The 17,972-nt window shown below is 40.6% G+C and overlaps 1 protein-coding gene across 5 annotated transcripts in view; it reads right to left on the bottom strand.

The window, feature by feature from the left end:
- Positions 1–13,094: 13,094 nt before the first annotated feature.
- PCDH9 (protocadherin 9) overlaps positions 13,095–17,972 on the bottom strand; it is an 896,526-nt gene continuing 891,648 nt past the window's right edge. For 4 of the 5 annotated variants that reach the window (XM_054013554.1, XM_054013573.1, XM_054013564.1 and 1 more), the window contains one exon: positions 13,095–15,325. In XM_054013554.1, coding sequence (XP_053869529.1) covers positions 14,952–15,325 — 374 coding nt within the window. In that variant the 3' untranslated portion in view covers positions 13,095–14,951. The remainder of the gene's footprint in view (positions 15,326–17,972) is intronic. The other variant, XM_054013591.1, reaches the window with a different exon arrangement.

Here is a 17,972-nt window from a genome sequence, read left to right as displayed (position 1 = left end):
AAAGATCTGGATGTCTGGATTGGCTCATGAGAAAAGCTAACCAAGGAGGCAGAACAAAGTTATTCTTCAAATGGTCATGATATTAGAAGGCTTGGTTCTGAACACTACTTACCATTCACATTCACGACTCATCATTGATCACATAGCTCTGGAACCGGAGAACAAGTGAAGCTTGCTTACTGGCCATTAGTGATGTCACACTCATGTCTAAAATTCCTAATAAACCCACTGGTACATTTCCCTTACATCTCAGTATAATTTTTATTCAGCCAGTTCCACCTTAGACTGGTTGGTACTATTGCTGGTGCAGGGAATGAAAAGGGAGGCTTTTCATCTTCATTATTCAAAGGCTGTTGGGGAAATGGGATGCTTCTAACCTGTGCCCTCTGCTGCAGAGCTCCATGTAGGCAGAATATATCAGTTCACATGATGACCACAGCTTCATCTTTCTCTACTCATCTCCTGCACATCAACCCCTGCATTGGGAGTTTCTGACCAACTGACTCAAAGCTGGTGCAAAGGTCACTTGTACCACTGCTATTCCCTACAGGACATGATGCTTTCCCAGTAGTTCCTTTGCATTGGCATAGCCAGTGCATGGGCACCATAGGGCAAGGCTAAATTTTGTCCTATGTAACTCATGGGGTGTACAGTTCAAGGAGTTTTTCTGACCTTTATGGGTCACAGGCAGTTCATTCACATGCTGCATTGTAGAGTGAATTGCATAGTAAAAGTCAATTAAATCCCCACAAGGAATTGCTTGTATTAGCTTATTTGCATGAGTGATGGAAAATGTCCATAATGATCATCACAAAAATAATCAAGCTTTTAAATCATAGCAGAAATACCCTTGAGTTTAACAATTCAGTTATAACTTACTCATTTTTGTGCATCTCCTTTTTCTCAGGGAACAGATTCCCAGCAATGAAGAGGTTAAAAAGAACAGTAACTCACTATTAGAAAAAAAAAATCCACCTCTAAAATGGTAAAAGTGCTATCCCAGTAGGATGGAGATTAAGAAACTACTGCAGCAAAAGCCCTTGAGGGACTTTCATTTCCCAGAAAATATGCAGCAAACAGAAATAAAATGAAAGCATGATAAGATTATCCAAATTGTCAATAAACATAAACATGTAGTACTCTTACCAAACAAGACACAAATCACACCATTAAACTTTCAGAAACCTCACATTTGCAACCAATCTATCATCATACTTTAAAAAACTGTCTTAAAAATTAAACGTAAATGCATCAGTGTTTGTTTTTGGGGGTGGTTTTTTTTTTAATCACCTTCAGGCAATGAAAGAATTTGCAAAGAGGCTCAGTAAGACATTTGAAATTTCTCTCATTTGAATTGCCTAAACTTCAAGTGTTTTTAAACACATATGCCACCAGAACTTCTCTCTGCAACTCTCAATGTCAAAATGTTATGATGGGAAGAAAAGCTCCCACCAAACAGAAAGGAAAAATCTGTAAAAGATATAAAAATCTGTAAAATATGTAAATATCATCATCTCAACCAGTCTACACAATCAGGCTTTTCAATGCAGAATTATAAATCAACATAATTAGAAAATCAGACTGAAAATGTAAAATCAAATTCATAGGGATAAAGATAATGGTCTCATCTAAATACTTTATTGCAAATACAAACACAACGGATCATGACCTAATCTAAAGGACATTGAAGTAAACAGAAAGACTCCTATTTCAATCAATGGGTTTTGGATCAGGCCTTCGTGCAAATGTACTAAGCTCAGCTTTGCCACTGCCTGCCCCATCTGGACAAGTCAAAAATAAATAAATAAATTCTCTCCGTGCCTCAGTTTTCCTATCTGTAAAATGGGAATAATAATATGCATCTACTTCACAGGGCTGTTGTGAGGATTAACATTTGCTTTATGGTTCCAGTGTCGCAAAGTATCGAGTGCCTATTGTAAGTGCTCTCTGAACCGCTCTCTACTCCCATTGACCACAATTAGGTGAGGGGGCCCTGACACCTTGCCAGTTTGAGTCCTATAAATCAGAATAGTAGGCTGTGTCCAGCAGCACATGTTCAAAACTTTCTGAAAAATTCCACAGGTGCTAATACAACAGGTTTCCCAACTGTTATACAGGTATGTGGGGAAAACTCCTGTCTTAAAAGAAAACCCCCACCTGTGTGCCTGTCCTTCTTGCATTTCCTTATCTCCAGAGGAAGAGCAGTCAATCAGAGGGACTGCATTGTGGAACAACCTGTTGTCCTTCCCCACTCCCCTTTTTGAAGTGCTGGCTCCTGAGTGAACAATAATGGGAAAGACTTAACTGGCTTCAATGGGTTTCAATGTCTTAGAAATACCTGTAACTAAATTATAGTCGCACACATGCCTTGTAGTCCATCCTGGTTTAACAAAATAACATATTGTACTCGTGGTCCTCAAATAAAATTTGTAAATTCAAAGGACTTAAATGTAATGTTTAATCAGTGGCTTTGACATTTTCATTATGAAATGGAATAATGGAATGGGTTTAACATGTGTGGAAATCATCAGTATTTTGACTCTAAAACTTCTAAAGATGAAAAGAACAGTAACTTTTTTTAGCCCTTGGTAAATAGTGGTCACACCGTATCTCTTCAAATGGGCACATAATAGAGATGTAAGATTCTGTCATTAAGGGATACAGAATAAACACTTATTTCTAAAAAGCAACAAGTCTTGCATCTGAAGAAGTGAGGCTCTTACCCATGAAAGCTTATGCTCCCAATACTTCTGTTAGTCTTAAAGGTGCCACAGGACCCTCTGTTGCTTTTTACAGATTCAGACTAACACGGCTACCCCTCTGATACTTGACTTATTTCTAAATGAACTGTATTTATTGGTTCTGCCGGTTGGGAGCTGGATTCGGGAGGATGGAGGTTCAGAAGTGGAGTATGGATTGTGGATAGGGGATAGTGATAGAAGCTCCACAAATAACTACATGCTCTGTTACAGGATACTTACTCATTTCCACCCCCTTTTCCCTCCCCATTCTCTTCCTTGACCTTCAGGGACCCTTCCTCCAAAAGCCTATTATAAAAAAGAAGTGACCTCACTGTGACATACCCCATGGTGCAGCCTGAACTGCTGTGTCCCCCTAACACTCTAGCATATGGTGCCTTTTACACAGCTTTGCTAGAGAAGAGCAGACCTCTCCAGGCTTTTATCACTCACAGCCACTAGCATGCAAAATCACTCCAAGCTGAGTACATGAATGCTCTGCCCACCCATCCATGAATAGATACAGGGCAACACCCGCATACACCTTAGTCCCAGCCTTGTCCCCCAGAAATGTTCATTTTGTACCATTCAGTAGCCCACTGAACCATAAAAGCTCATAAATTAGTTCATCGTTCCAACAAAAGATAATGAATATGCACCAGCCCCACTGACCTGAGTAGAGATTTCCCAAACACTTGAATCAAACACACTGGTTTAGATAAAACAGTAAAATAAGTTTATTAACTAGAGAAAGATAGATTTTTAAGTGATTCACAAGTGATAAACCATTAAAATCAGAATTAGTTAGAAAAGAAATAAAAGGATAAAACTGCAATCTAATTTCTAAACCAGGGATTGGCAACCTATGGCACGTGGCTCGGCAGGGTAAGCCCCCTGGTGGGCTGGATCAGTTTGTTTACCTGACGCATCCACAGGTTCGGCCAATCGCGGCTCCCACTGGCTGCGGTTCGCTGTCACGATCAGCCGAACCTGCGGACAAGGCAGGTAAACAAACTGGCCCACCAGGGAGATTACCCTGGCGAGCCACATGCCAAAGGTTGCCGATCCCTGTTCTAAACTTTACAAAGGCTAATAGCTCTGATGGCAAAATAGGTTGTCTCGCCATTAGCGGCAATACATTTCACAGGCTGCTTCTTTTTCCAGCCTGGGACTACTCCCCTTAGTTCAGGGTTCTTCAGGTATTCGTTGATGTCATAGGAGGTGGAGAGGAGAGGAGAGGCCTTTTTCCACCCTTCTTATATTCTGACCCTTTGTACTGTAAAAGTCTTTGCTGGGTCATGGGGTCAGCAGTTTCATTGTGTACATGCTCTGCAAGCTGTCAGTCAGGTGAATTGTATATACTTTGTTTATAACTCCTCTGCTGGTGAATCTCCAATTAAAGAGGTAATGGACTTTTAGCACGTAGCTGGCATGCCAGTGTGCCTTTGTCTTTGAGAAAATGGTCTGAGGGTGTTACCCAGAACTATAATATATTTCAATAACAATCATAAGTATCTCATTGCTCCACATACAATGTTGATACACACATTTTAACAGGACAATGACATTCAGTAGAGTATGCATTTTCAAATGATACTTCACAAGGCGGACTTTGTACAAGATATAACCATATGAAAGTGATGAACATGGGGTACATAGTTTCACACTCACTTCTTCATGTATGAACCATAGAAGAGGTACCTTGAGAGTAGAGGGGAATAGGCTTCTACTCACAATATTTCCCTATACCAAAGAAAAATAGGGGTCTTTGTCCTATCCTAGACCTGAGGAGACTGAACAAATGCATACACTGCCTCAGATTCAGGATGGTATTGCTTGCATTCCTCATTCCATCTTCTCTAGGCTCAAGACTGGGTCAAGGCTCTCAACTTGCAGGACACGTAAGTCCACATAGCCATCCCCCTGATATGAAGTACCTGAGGTTTATGGTGGTACCAAATTATTACCAGTACATTCAGATACTGCCAAGAGTCTTAAACCAATGCCTAGACATAGTAGTGGCCCACCTGAAAAGGCAAAGCATTCACATTTACCCCTTCCTGGACACATGGCTGGTCTGAGGAGGCAGATCTGAGAGGAAGACAGGAGTGAACCTGGAATGCATGCTATCTCTATTTGCTTGGCGCAGCTCATACTTCACCTGTGGCACCTTCAACTCTGGCTCAGGTCAGTTTATTTCCTAAGAAGACATTGCCTGCAGGTGTGAAGTCAGAAGAGTTCTGTCAGCAATGGGAGCTGAGGAGTCTAGTCAACCATAACATCTTTAAACATCCACAGAATTGAGTACACTGCAGGTTGATGGGAAAGGAGGAAGAAAGTTTGAAAAGCTGCACTAGGGCAAAGTAGCTTCTGGGTAGAGTAAATGAGGTTCTTCTTCCTGCCCCTTCACTGCCTTGGGTCTTAATGACTGCCTTCTATACACCAGGATCCATTCTGTGCGTATGCACGTGGAGGTTCTGCCATGACACTGCGGCCCCCACATTCAATCTAGCTTGATGGAATGACACCAGACTTGAAAACTTTTGCTTGGGCTAATCCATCTTCCCCTGAAATCAATGGGAGTTTTTACATTTACTTCAAGGAAGTTGAATTGTGCCCTTGCGGCATAATGACAACATTAACGGCTTTGACAGCAAAGTGGAATTTTATTATAAAGTCTCCTTCAAGGGGAGCAGCAGCTCATCTTGATGCAAAATATCTTCCTCACAACCTGAGGATCTGTTCATTTGCTGCCTGAAACTAGAATCAATGTGATGGGAAGTAAAGGAGGTGAGAGAGTGAGGACAGTGCAGCTAGAAGCATTCTTGGCTTGTATATGCCCATGATGCATATTCATTGATGTGTTCATTCTAGCATGAGCACAGAGCCAAAACATTGTTTGGGTAACTGAATACCCAAACAATTTTTCTGTGCTTTATCTCTGTCTTTCTTTCTCCTTCTGTTCTATTTTTTTTTAAATATTCTTCTTGGATTGTTTGCTTCAAATACCCCAAAGACATCAAAGTATGCCAAGAAGAATTGCTATAATTTTGAAAAGGTAAATTTTGAGGCCTAATTAAGTCAGCAGTGTCCTTTTTGAAATCATCAGTGTCTACGTCCTATGTTACTGTAGTTGAATTAGTAATTGTGCAATTGTTCAGGACCAAAGAATTACAGTCTGTGACTGCAAGCTTATTATATGCAGTAATCACATAGTTGATATTCTGAAAATGCAGAGAAACTCAATTTCTTTGTACTTCCCACTCAAAAACCATATATTAATTGAATGAATATTGGTATAGAATTACTGCTTGTAATCTTATTGTTCTTAGCCTCAGCAGTAGTAAATGAACCATATACAGTAGGACAGTCAAATAAAACAACATGCTAGCAGGATACTTTCCTTCAACTACCATTTTTGCAAAATAGACATTGTTCCAACTGGGCACACTCATTAGGTGACCCAGGCTTTGGGGACCTAAGATACTTAAGCCTTAAACTAGTTAAGTATGGCTGGCTGAGCCTATTATGAAGGTTTCACATATGGAAGCTCTAGAGTGCTATCTGTACAGAGATAGCTACAGAAAGATAGAGTGAAGTTGGCTTATGCTTAAGTACTCTAGCAACATTATCCTGCAGATATTTGGAAAGAAAACAAAAAATGGAGAAGATACCAGGATAATAAATTACATATTTGTTTAACCTGATTCCACATTGCAGGCTTATATTCCTCCCCCCCCCCCTTACATGCCCTCTCAGGGTTTCTTAAATCTCCATATCAATAAGGCCTGTGCCTCAACATTTGGAACATGTTGTGTTCTCAACTTTCCCATAGTTCAGAGATATTAAGATCCAGGGCTACAGTCATTTTTAGACATATATATACACATGGGGCAAATCACTAAGTTCATATCCAAATCTGTAGCTAACATCCCCCGAAGTTCAGCAGTGTTTGGATCCAAAGATGTTTAGGCCCATTTCTAAAATAAGTTTCTTCTTTCGTGAATTTATGTATATCAGACTTCCTGATTTCATTCAATGTGGCTTGCGAAGCAGGGAAGAAACAATGTGTTGCTGAACTGCAGTCAGCAACAGTATGTAGTTTTGGCTGATTGAATAGACAGTTGTACCTTTTGCTTTCAGACCACAGTACAGGTTTCATGTGTAGATAAAATAATTGTCTTTATGTGGCTGCCTCCTGTTCTTTTTCGTTTTGCTCTTGGGGGTTTAACACCACATGGTGATCAGCAATTATGCATGATCTTCATCAATAATGTAGATGCAACTTCACAAAGAAGATATAGTTTAAGTGTCCTAGGAACACAAGATCACGCATTAAAACACAGGCCTTGCACATTCACTGCAGAAAACAATACATATGGAATACTTTAAAAAAATCAAAAGCACATAAGCCAGAAATCACATTCAAACCCAAAAGAAGGTAAAATACTGGAACAACAGACTGAAAAACATATAATTATGCTGTGGAAAGCATAAAAACGAAGACCCACAATGTAGGGGGGAAATCCACTCTTCTTTTAAGAAGAAGAAAATAAAAGATTATCCAGAAATAATTTTAAGTACTAATAAAGATAATGGAGTGCTAGCCACATATTAGTTAATTGGAAAATGACTTGCAATAGGAAAAGTAAATAGTATATAGTGATATTATAGAATATCATTATATTGTAGAATATCATCGTCGTACATTTTAGAATATCAGATTAAAGGAGCATCTTCTCGACACATAGCTTCTTTAACTTGCATAACATGAAAGTATATCCACTATTAGGGCATTCAAAACCTTATTCTCATCAACTATATCTTGGTTTTGGCTACAGCTGATCGAACTGTTAGTTATGGGCAATTTGTTTCTTTGTAGATGGTTCTTTGTTTTAATCTCATTGCAAATTGGACAGAGATCACAATTATAATTTCTTATTCATTGGGGCCCATGGGTTGTTCACAAACAGTTTGTAGCAAGTGATTCTTTTCCTATTTGCATAGATGTTACAGATATCTCCTGAGTCTGGCATGTGCATTCTAGCTCACCAAAGAATGTCCTGTGAAGTCTCTTATAAAAGCTTATGTCACATTGATCCCCAAGCTCCTGTGTGGTTGCAGGACCACATGGGTGCCCACCTTGGTGGAGATTGCTACTGAGAAATGTGTCTGTCAGTGCCAGGAAAGAGGTGTTGTTGATGGATACAGCTGGACAAGAGCTTTACCTGACTCTTAGTATGCAAGGAGGTGATCCCCAAAGAGGAGTTACGAAGGAAAGGAAAACCATCTAGCACAGAAAAGAGCTAGGAGGTCTCAAGCAACTAACTGCCTCCAGCCAACATTCTAGCATCTTCTTCCCTGTATTTTCCCCCTTCTCCAGAAAACACCAAAGGCAAGGAAAGTAAGGAAGGGGGCCCCCCTCAAGGCCAGTGGAAGGGACAAGAGACAGGAAGGAAGAATTGAAATGTCCTGGAAGGAAATTAACATCCCAAATAGTTAGGGCTCAAATGGTGACATCCTGGCCCCATCAGAGGCAAGGGCAAAACTACCACTGACTTCAACAGAGTCAGGATTCAACCAAAATATTTCTGGCTTACCAGTGAGAAAAACCTGAGTCCCTCAAAAAGGTCACCATTCAGGTTAATAGCCAGGCTGAACATCCCCCCAAATTGCCCAATATATGAAATACACAAGACAAGGCACCAGATTTCCTGACTTAGCTAATATTAAGTCAGCCAGTCACAATATTATCTTTTGGGTACTGCAGGCTCATAAAGAGGGACAATTGGTAATCAATGATCATGCAGCACTGGCGTTTCACAGTACTTGGGATGAGAACTAAAAAAAACCGCATCCCTTTGTGACATCTGCGGTACGTGAGCCATAAGCATTGTACTGTGTGTTTGTTTTATGGCTAGGTCAAGTGTGTTGGTCACATAGAACTAGGGCAGCTTAGACACTTTTAAGCAAATGGGGCATTCAGCGTTACACAAGGAATGAACCTGGCACAACTTTCCTTTGAATTTGTGCTTGTATACTAGACAACAATGAACACATAGAAGACACATTCTTAAAACTCGGATAACTACTTAAAATTGTCATAGGCATATATTTAGACAATAAAAGAAACAGTTACAATTCCTTTACAGTACTTAGCTGTTTTAACTTTATCACATGTTTGTACAAACAGGGATATAACACACAAAAGAAAGAACTTTATTTCATGAATAAAGGTGAGGGTAGTCTTCAGAATATGCGGTTTCATACAATTTAAAGTACATTGAACAAGATTCATAGATCTAAAAAATTCCATTAAATTATATTGAGCGATTATGTGCTTGATAATATTTAAATATATATCATTACAAATAAATAAGGTATCTATTCACATGCCATGCATTACTAGAATGTGTTTCAATACCTGGGCACAACAAATTGATTTCAAAGTGGCTGTGTTCTATGGAGCATGATGTTCGGAGTGAGGGACATTACCTTCTTTTGAATTCTTGCCAGTCCTAAGGCAACCAGAACTTGAGAGCCTGTCTGGTAGTTAAAGAGCTACTTTACAGTCCATCAATCAGGCAGCAGTACAAATATTACAACTGCAAATAGACTTTTACATTAAGTGATACAGTTAGTGAGAGCATTAATGCTTCAAAACATAATGTACAACATGCTACAACATGGGCCCAGTCCTAGCAGATGCTGAGCTTCTCCTACAAGGTGGTGATGACTGTTCTCAGCTTCCATTGACTGCAAGGTCAGGAGAAGGTGCTCAGCTCCTTGAAGGAGCCGCTCAGCATTTTGCAGAATTAGGCCACATGTCAGCACATAAGTTCCAGTTGTCTCCGGGGAAACTATGTGGGTAGATCAAAAAGAGAATGAGCTGCTAATATGCATCTGTTAAAGTTAATTATAAAGCTGATATTTAGGGACATTGAAGCACTTGAAGTTTGTTGTTTTTACTAATTATGGGCAGGGCCGGCTCTACCATTTTTGCTGCCCCAAGCCAAAAAAAAAAAAAGCCGCTCAGACTGTGCCGCCCCAAGAATGGAATGCCGCCCCTTAGCATGTGCCACCCCAGGCATGTGCTTCCTCCGCTGGTGCCTGGAGCCGGCCCTAATTATGGGCCAGACACCAATACCCACTAAAGGGCTTCCATTGAAGCCAATGGACTCAGAAACTGGCCCTCTGCTGTGTTGTCTCTGGCCTCAGTGCAGTACAAAACAAAGAATGGTCCTTGCCCCAAAGAACTTCATAGAGCATAGTAAACAGCTATGCTAGGGGAATACATTTCCTGAAAGCCAATTTTGCAGAATTAGGAAATGCAGTCAGTAAACTGGAGAAAAGTGAAGCTGAAGGCTTTGGCAGCGGAGTATAAACCACGTAGGGCTTGGGGGACAAGGCAAGAAGCCAGAGGCACTATTGGATTGTGGGATAAACACATTATTTGCTAAAATGATCAGCAGCGAAATATGAATAATGCTAACAGTTAAATTGTTGTCTTTAGCTTTCAGAGTTAAAAAAACATCCTAAATTCGTTCCTCTCTCTGAGAGCTATTGGCCAAGGCAGTCTGTAGAGTAAGGAAGACAGTGCATTGTTTCACATTTTCAAGGTTTTCTTCGCAGCAGAAAGGGCTAGAAATGTTTCATTAACGAAAGCTGAGGTTTTGGAGCCCAAAAATCATTCGTTAGAAAGGGCTATATGCCACAGCATATTATTTAGCTATGGAACCACAGATTACTGATGATATAGTAGTCTTCAAATGTGTTGTGGGCTGTTGAGGAGAAGACTGTGGTCAATTGTTTTCCATGTCCATTGAAGGTAGGACAAGAAGTAATCAGCTTAATCTGAAGCAAGGGAGATTTAGGTTAGATATTGGAAAAACTTTCTAACTCTAAGGGCAGTTAAACTCTGGACCAAGCTTCCAATGGAGATTATACAATTCCCCTCACTGGAGGTTTTTAAGAACAGGTTGGACAGATAGCTGACAGGGATGGTCTAGGTTTACTTGGGCTTGCCTCAGCACCGGGGGCTGGACTTGCCATTTCTATGATTCTGTGAAGCCCTGATCATATGTGCTGTAGTCTCTGGGTAAGGCAAGGAGTCTCACACCTCAGCAATAACTAAAGGTAACGGAGTGTGGTAAGGAGAAAGGTATGAATGCTCTTTTGTTTTGGCTGCGTGTGTTGCACAGCACTGATAGTATTTATTTGGCAATATCACAAACACAGCCACACACAGAAGACAGCCATATTTTATAATTAATCACCTGAATTGTAACTATTCTGTGGTCATAGAGAATCTGTCCTACCAAAGATCAGTCCTTCCTATGACCATGCTGTATATCATGGGAGTGTTCTCATGGCAATGGGAGCATTGTTTGTTATCTTATGTAGCATGCATCACTGTAGTACTTTCCCCCTCCATACTGTCATCCTAAGAGTTATGCTTGGCCATGTCATTCCCTTCTTTAAATCCCTCTCAAACTGCTTCAGAATTAAACTTTTAGTCACTGTATGATTCTGCCCCGCCCTACTTATCTGATCTTAAAAATAAATAAATATCAAAGCAGCCTGTGGTTTATCTTGCCACACATTTCTTTAAATGTGTACATCTGGGGGAGGGAAAATGCACCCACATTGCCCAACTGAAGGAAGCAGTCTGGAACTGACACAAGCAAGGCATCCACATACAGCCCAGCTTGCTCACCAATAATTGTCGGTAATGCTTGGCGCCAACCCATGAGAGCTGAGGAAACATTTGAATAATCCTGGGCATTCATCAACATTTTAGGACTCTGAAGGGGCGGGGAGGAGGGGGAAGAGCTCCTTGTCTGGCACATCAGTGAATTCCTCAGCATTTCAATTGTGGGGATTTTTTTGTTTGTTTTTTAATTTATGGGATTTACACAACAGTGCTAGTACCAAGGACTGAGCCAACCAGTTAGCTGTAAATAAAAGAGTACTCACTGACTACATATTTAGGGCCAAATCCAGAGCCCACTGAAGTGAGTGGCAAAACTCCCATTTGCTTTAATGGGACTAAGACATAGTGTATTACCATATAAATAGTGAACTGATTTTTTTTAAAATTTAAAAGCTGGTGAATATACTAAAGATTTACAATTACAAATGACAGATTTCAGAGTAACAGCCGTGTTAGTCTGTATCCGCAAAAAGAAGAACAGGAGTACTTGTGGCACCTTAGAGACTAACAAATTTATTAGAGCATAAGCTTTCGTGGACTACAGCCCACTTCTTCGGATGCATATCCGAAGAAGTGGGCTGTAGTCCACGAAAGCTTATGCTCTAATAAATTTGTTAGTCTCTAAGGTGCCACAAGTACTCCTGTTCTTCTAATTACAAATGAGTAACTTGTTTAGAGTGAAATTAAAAAAATATATATTATTTCACCTGCCAGGATCCTAGCTTGTATTTTTGTGTTTTCCTGCAAGAGTTGATGACAAAACAAACTATGGAAGTACCAGTAGATTAAGGAATACGGCTCCTATCTGGCTGTGGAAATGTTATAGTCAATTCTTACTGGCCAGAGAGGGAACTCTGTTCCTGATGGGTAAGCAAATAGGAACTAGTTTTCAAATAGTCTTCTTAGAAAAGGCCCTTATTTTTTAATTTAAAGCATTTTGAGAGATGTTTAGGATCTCAAACAGTTTTTCTATTTTTAATGTGCAATTCATTTAATCTCTAGGTTTTGAAACTCAGCAGTGTCAAAAAATAGTTTACATTTTTCATTACCCCTTTATCTCAGTGTGTTTCTTTTACTATAATGCAACAAAAAACTATTACATGACCAGAGTGACTGATCTTTAAAAATATCCCCATTTACTACATCACAGTATTTTGACATTACTCTGGTATCTTCTATACTTAAAGTTGAAAGTACCACAGACTACTCTGACATAAAATTAACAAACTGCAATGAGGTAAATGCAGGTTTTTTTAAGTGGCCACTAAGGTTACTAATCATGATGGGGAAATGTTTCCTTACTGCCATTTGCCAATGGCTCCTGGTTACTCTGTGTGCATAGGTTTGCCTAACAAAGTAGGGCAGATGCTAACACCCTTAACTCCTGGTAAACGGTACCTTGCTCCTGAAGTTCTACAGGACTCTTTTTTAGTGAGGTCCAACTCACCATAAGAGTCACTGAATAAGGCCCTAAATGTGTGCCATTTTCTCTATGTACCTTCCTCATCCAGGACTAGGTGAACCAAATGGATATGTTTAGAAGAATAACTTATATATTCATAATGAACCACCACCAACAACAAAGGAAATGAAAGGGAATAAAGTCCCTTAGGCATTTGCCCAAGAACTAACACAAGACAATCAGGAATTCAGAACATTTATTGCAAGAGCTGAATAACTGTAAATAACGTTGAACTGGCAAAGCAGTAACAAGGATAACTGTTTAGATATTTATTCTGTCAAAGTCATCAAACACCCCTCACAAACTGACATAAGTACTGCAATAAGCAATGCACCCCTAACCCATTTTATGTTTTTATACTGTGGAGGAAAAAAACTGTGAACTGCTATATACAAAAAAAACCTTTTTTTTTGGTAAGAACAAATTAAATTCAGATTACCTAAGTTTGTTATTTTAAGACTAATCAACTGTGGCATAAGATAATTTTCCCTTTTTTTTCTTTTCTTTTTTTCTTTTTTTTTTTCTTCTTTTTTTCTGCATGCTATTTATTTGTTTAAATCATCTGTCATGCCTTAACAAAAACCGCCTAAGAATGTCCAGATTTGGATTTGTTTTACGTGCAACTTAGATCTTATTAATAGTAGGAGTCACTCTGCTGGTTTGTCTGAAGTGACATGACGCCGGTACCTGCCAGGCATTGACCAACTATGATAACAAACAGTTAAACAGCAATAATTAGAGTTTTAACCCTTAGTTTCCCCAACTAGCCTACCAGGAGAATGCTCTGTTACATCATGAAGGCACAACACATTAAATATTCTGTGGCTATGGTCTAAAAACACTTGTGTTACTACAACATTAACGCAGATGAGGATCAACACAAATGCAGCTTTTTCAGCAATACAAACTGTCTTAGGTATAGACACACACTTGCCCAATTAGAAAGAAAATGATGCTTGTATTTTGTTTCTCCAAATTTCCCTTCTTCTACTCCAAATTAGCTCAATGTTACTTTTCATTAATTGTGAGACTGCAGTTAACTGATCAGGGTTCCTAAATAAATGCTATCTGACGCTCCTTTGCCACCCCCCACATAGCTAACTTCTTTTTTTTTTTTTTTTTTTAATTCCCCTGCTTTGCAAAACAGAATGGAAGTGAAATTAAAGTTATTAAAGTTTAAAGCCCTTGCGTAAATCCTTTTGTTTCTTAATATTTGAAAACAGTTTTTCTTGCTAGAATGCCAGCATCATCTGCTGTTAAACAGAAGCAAGAGGTTTTTTGTTTGGTTTATTTTTTAAACACAAGTGTTTTGAGTTCCTTGGAACTTTGTGTGTCAGACAGACTACTAACACAGAAACACCATCACTGAAATTAAAAACAAAACAACAGGAAGCAAATGAAAAAAAGTAAAAAGCAACTGTGAAACAAAGAATTATGCTACAGTATCCTTTTTAGGTGAACGTTATAAGTACACAAATTTTGTTAGTAATAATTGTTCCTATTTACAAGTATTTTGAACACTGATTGACTTACAAGTGTCCACTAATGTTGTTAATAGCACAATAGGTTTAATGTTTATAGTTTTAGTTGTTTTGTTTGCAGTATGATATCAAGTATAGCAGTCCCAGCACAGATCAATGACAGCAAGAGAACAATTTTCTAACTGGATATGCTTTTCAATCATTATAATCCACTGAACTCTCTCTCTTGGTCTATCACTCTCCAAATGCATCTTCTGTTGTTTGTAGCAGCAGTCCAGGGTCAAAAAACAAACAAAAAAAAAGAATATTTGCAAACTGGAGAGATCTCTGCAGAGTTTAATCATGTCTATTTAACAAAACCACACAACTAGTAGAAACACTGTTTTGTGTTGCAGAACATTATACTTTCCATTGGGCTAACACAAAGATATGTATATCTCTGCTATGTGAAGCATAGTTCTAGAGGTCTACCCAGTACATAAAGCTCTGACACACACACACACACAGTATTAGCAAGTCTAAGTAGACTAAAGTCATTGATCCAAAGTAGCCATTCCTTATAGCTGGTGCTCCTTTGGACTCTCAGCAGGTCCTGAGGCCTGTTTATAAGACTTCAAGTTAGCCAAAGGAATGTCAGTCATGTGATTGCCAGTGTTGAAATGGCCCTCACCAGAACCATACTGCTTTCGGTCACTGAACTGGTTTCTGTTGCTATCTTCTTTCCAGGTTCTTGTCAATGTGTGTCCATTCACTAGTTTGTCCTTCTTAACCCATTCTTTCTGAGGTGCAAAGGTGGAGAGAGGAGACTTTGGCTGCTGGTATGGACCCAGGCTGGGAGGCATCCAACAGTTATCGGAGTGACCCAAAACCAGGCATTCTTGAGTACACATCTCTGTAGCTTCAGCTAATCCTCGTGGACCAAGAGGCCCATCTGCAGAAGACAACAAAGGAGACCAAAAAAAAAAAAAAAAAAGAAAGAAATAGTGTTAGACTTTCACTTTGAAAATATTGCTGCATGTACTCCTGACATTTGCTAGAATGGGAAAAGTAATTGCAATGTTCTTAACTCTACAACCAATTATGCCACTGACTTAAAAAAGTGACATTATGTCAATGTCACAGTGTCAAAATATACTTGCATGCTAACAAAGATTGGTTAACTGTTATTAAGGTCATTGGTGAACTGTGACTTTTGTGATCAAAACATCTTCTATGTCATTGCCTGTATACTTCCCTGTTCCTCAAAAAGGGAATGATGGATAAATTAGTCATTAGCCAACAGACTCAGACACCGGATAGGAATCAGTTCCAATCCCACTTTTAAGGATTCCTTATTAAAGAAGTAAACACTTGGGCAGACGAAAAACAGTGATGAGCAAACACAATGACCCAGATTCTCTATGAGACCTTATGCCAGGGCTGAATTGGCATAGCCCAGGCATGCTCTCATCTCGCCTGCAATTTCCAGGTATGTAGGGCCCTGGATGTAGGAGCAGAAATGCTAGGGAATTCTCAGCTGGCTAGTTAGGTCTAGATCAGGGATCGGCAACCTTTGGCATGCGGCTCATCAGGGTAAGCACCCTGGTGGGCCGGGCTGGTTTGTTTACCTGCCGCATCCACAGGTTCGGCTGATCGCGGCTCCCTTTGGCCGTGGTTCGCCCTCCCAGGCCAATGGGGGCTGCAGGAAGTGGCGCAGGCCAAGGGATGTGCTGGCAGCCGCTTCCCGCCGTCCCCATTGGCCTGGAGCGGTGAACCGCAGCCAGTGGGAGCCGCAATCAGTTGAACCTGCGGAAGCAGCAGGTAAACAAACCGGCCTGGCCCACCAAGGTGCTTACCCTGGCGAGCCGTGTGCCAAAGGTTGCCGATCCCTGGTCTAGATCCTACCACTCTGCAGCACCTGAGTGGTACAAAGTAAACAGAATGAGAAGATGAGAAAATCTGTACCATTGTCAAATTGACTTGCCACATACAGATCCCCATTTGGTACACTAAATAGATGAAACACATTAGTCCCACTGGACATGAATACACATCTCAAAGATTTGCTATAAAACTACATACATCAAAGGGTACACACAATGTGAACCTTCCGTAACTCACTTGTGTTTTCTTACATGCATGAATATGAGACCACAGGAGATGGACCATGCAGTCTGTAATATGCTATGCGTATTAAAGACCCATTTAATCTTTCACCCACTACGGAGAGCTCAACTGGCCTGCTTCAGAGGCCTGACTATCAGCTCAGTGGACAAGTCACCGATATCTCCAGAAAGTGCTGACCTTCTCCCCAGTCTTAGCATATTTCTAAGGCCTGGTCTACAATATGATTTTAATTTGAATTTAGCAACATTAAATTGAATTAACCCTGCAGCCGTCAACACAACGAAGCCATTTCTTTCAAAATAAAGGGCTCTTAAAATTGATTTCTGTCCTCCTCCCCAACGAGCGGAGTAGCGCCGAAATCGATACTGTCATTTCAAATTAGGGTTAGTGTGGCAGCAATTTGATGGTATTGGCCTCCGGGAGCTATCCCACAGTGCACCATTGTGACCTCTCTGGAAGCAATCTGAACTCGGATGCACTGGCCAGGTAGACAGGAAAAGCCCTGCGAACATTTGAATTTCATTTCCTGTTTTCCCAGCATAGGAGAGCACAGGTGACCACAGAGAGCTCATCAACACAGGTAACCATGCAGGCCGATAATCGAAAAAGAGCACCAGCATGGACCATACGGGAGGTACTGGATCTGATCGCTATATGGGGAAAGGATTCAGTGCTAGCAGAACTTCATTCGAAAAGATGAAATGCCAAAACTTTTGAAAAAATCTTCATGGGCATGATGGAGAGAGGCCACAATAGGGACTCAGAGCAGTGCTGCGTGAAAGTCAAGGAGCTCAGACAAGCCTATCAGAAAACAAAGGAGGCAAACGGTCGCTCCGGGTCAGAGCCACAGACATGCCGCTTCTACGCTGAGCTGCATGCAATTCTAGGGAGGGCCGCCACCACTATCCCACCTCTGACCGTGGATTCTGAGGCAGGGGTAATCTCATCAGCCACACTTGAACATTCTGCGGACGGGGAAGAGGAGGAGGAGTATGAGCTTGCGGAGAACACACAGCACTCCGTTCTCCCCAACAGCCAGGATCTTTTTCTCAGCCTGACTGAAGTACCCTCCCAAGCCAGTACACAAGACCATGACCCGTGGAAGGAACCTCAGGTGAGTTTACCTCTTAAAATATAAAAAATGGTTTAAAAGCAAGCGTTTTTTAATGATTAATTTGCCTTGAGGACTTGGGATGCATTCGCGGCCAGTACAGCTACTGGAAAAGTCTGTTAACGTGTCTGTGGATGGAGTGGAAATCCTCCAGGGACATCTCGATGAAGCTCTCCTGGAGGTACTCCAAAAGCCTTTGCAGAAGGTTTCTGGGCAGTGCAGCCTTATTCCGTCCTCCATGGTAGGACACTTGACCACGCCATGCTAGTAGCAAGTAATCTGGTAATACTGCATGACAAAGCCTGGCAGCGTTTGGTCCCGGTGTTTGCTGGCATTTAAGCAACATCCGTTCTTTATCTCG

This window comes from Malaclemys terrapin, chromosome 1 (genome assembly GCF_027887155.1).
Source record: "Malaclemys terrapin pileata isolate rMalTer1 chromosome 1, rMalTer1.hap1, whole genome shotgun sequence".
NCBI lineage: Eukaryota > Metazoa > Chordata > Testudines > Emydidae > Malaclemys > Malaclemys terrapin.
This window is presented reverse-complemented; position numbering and strand designations above follow the sequence as displayed.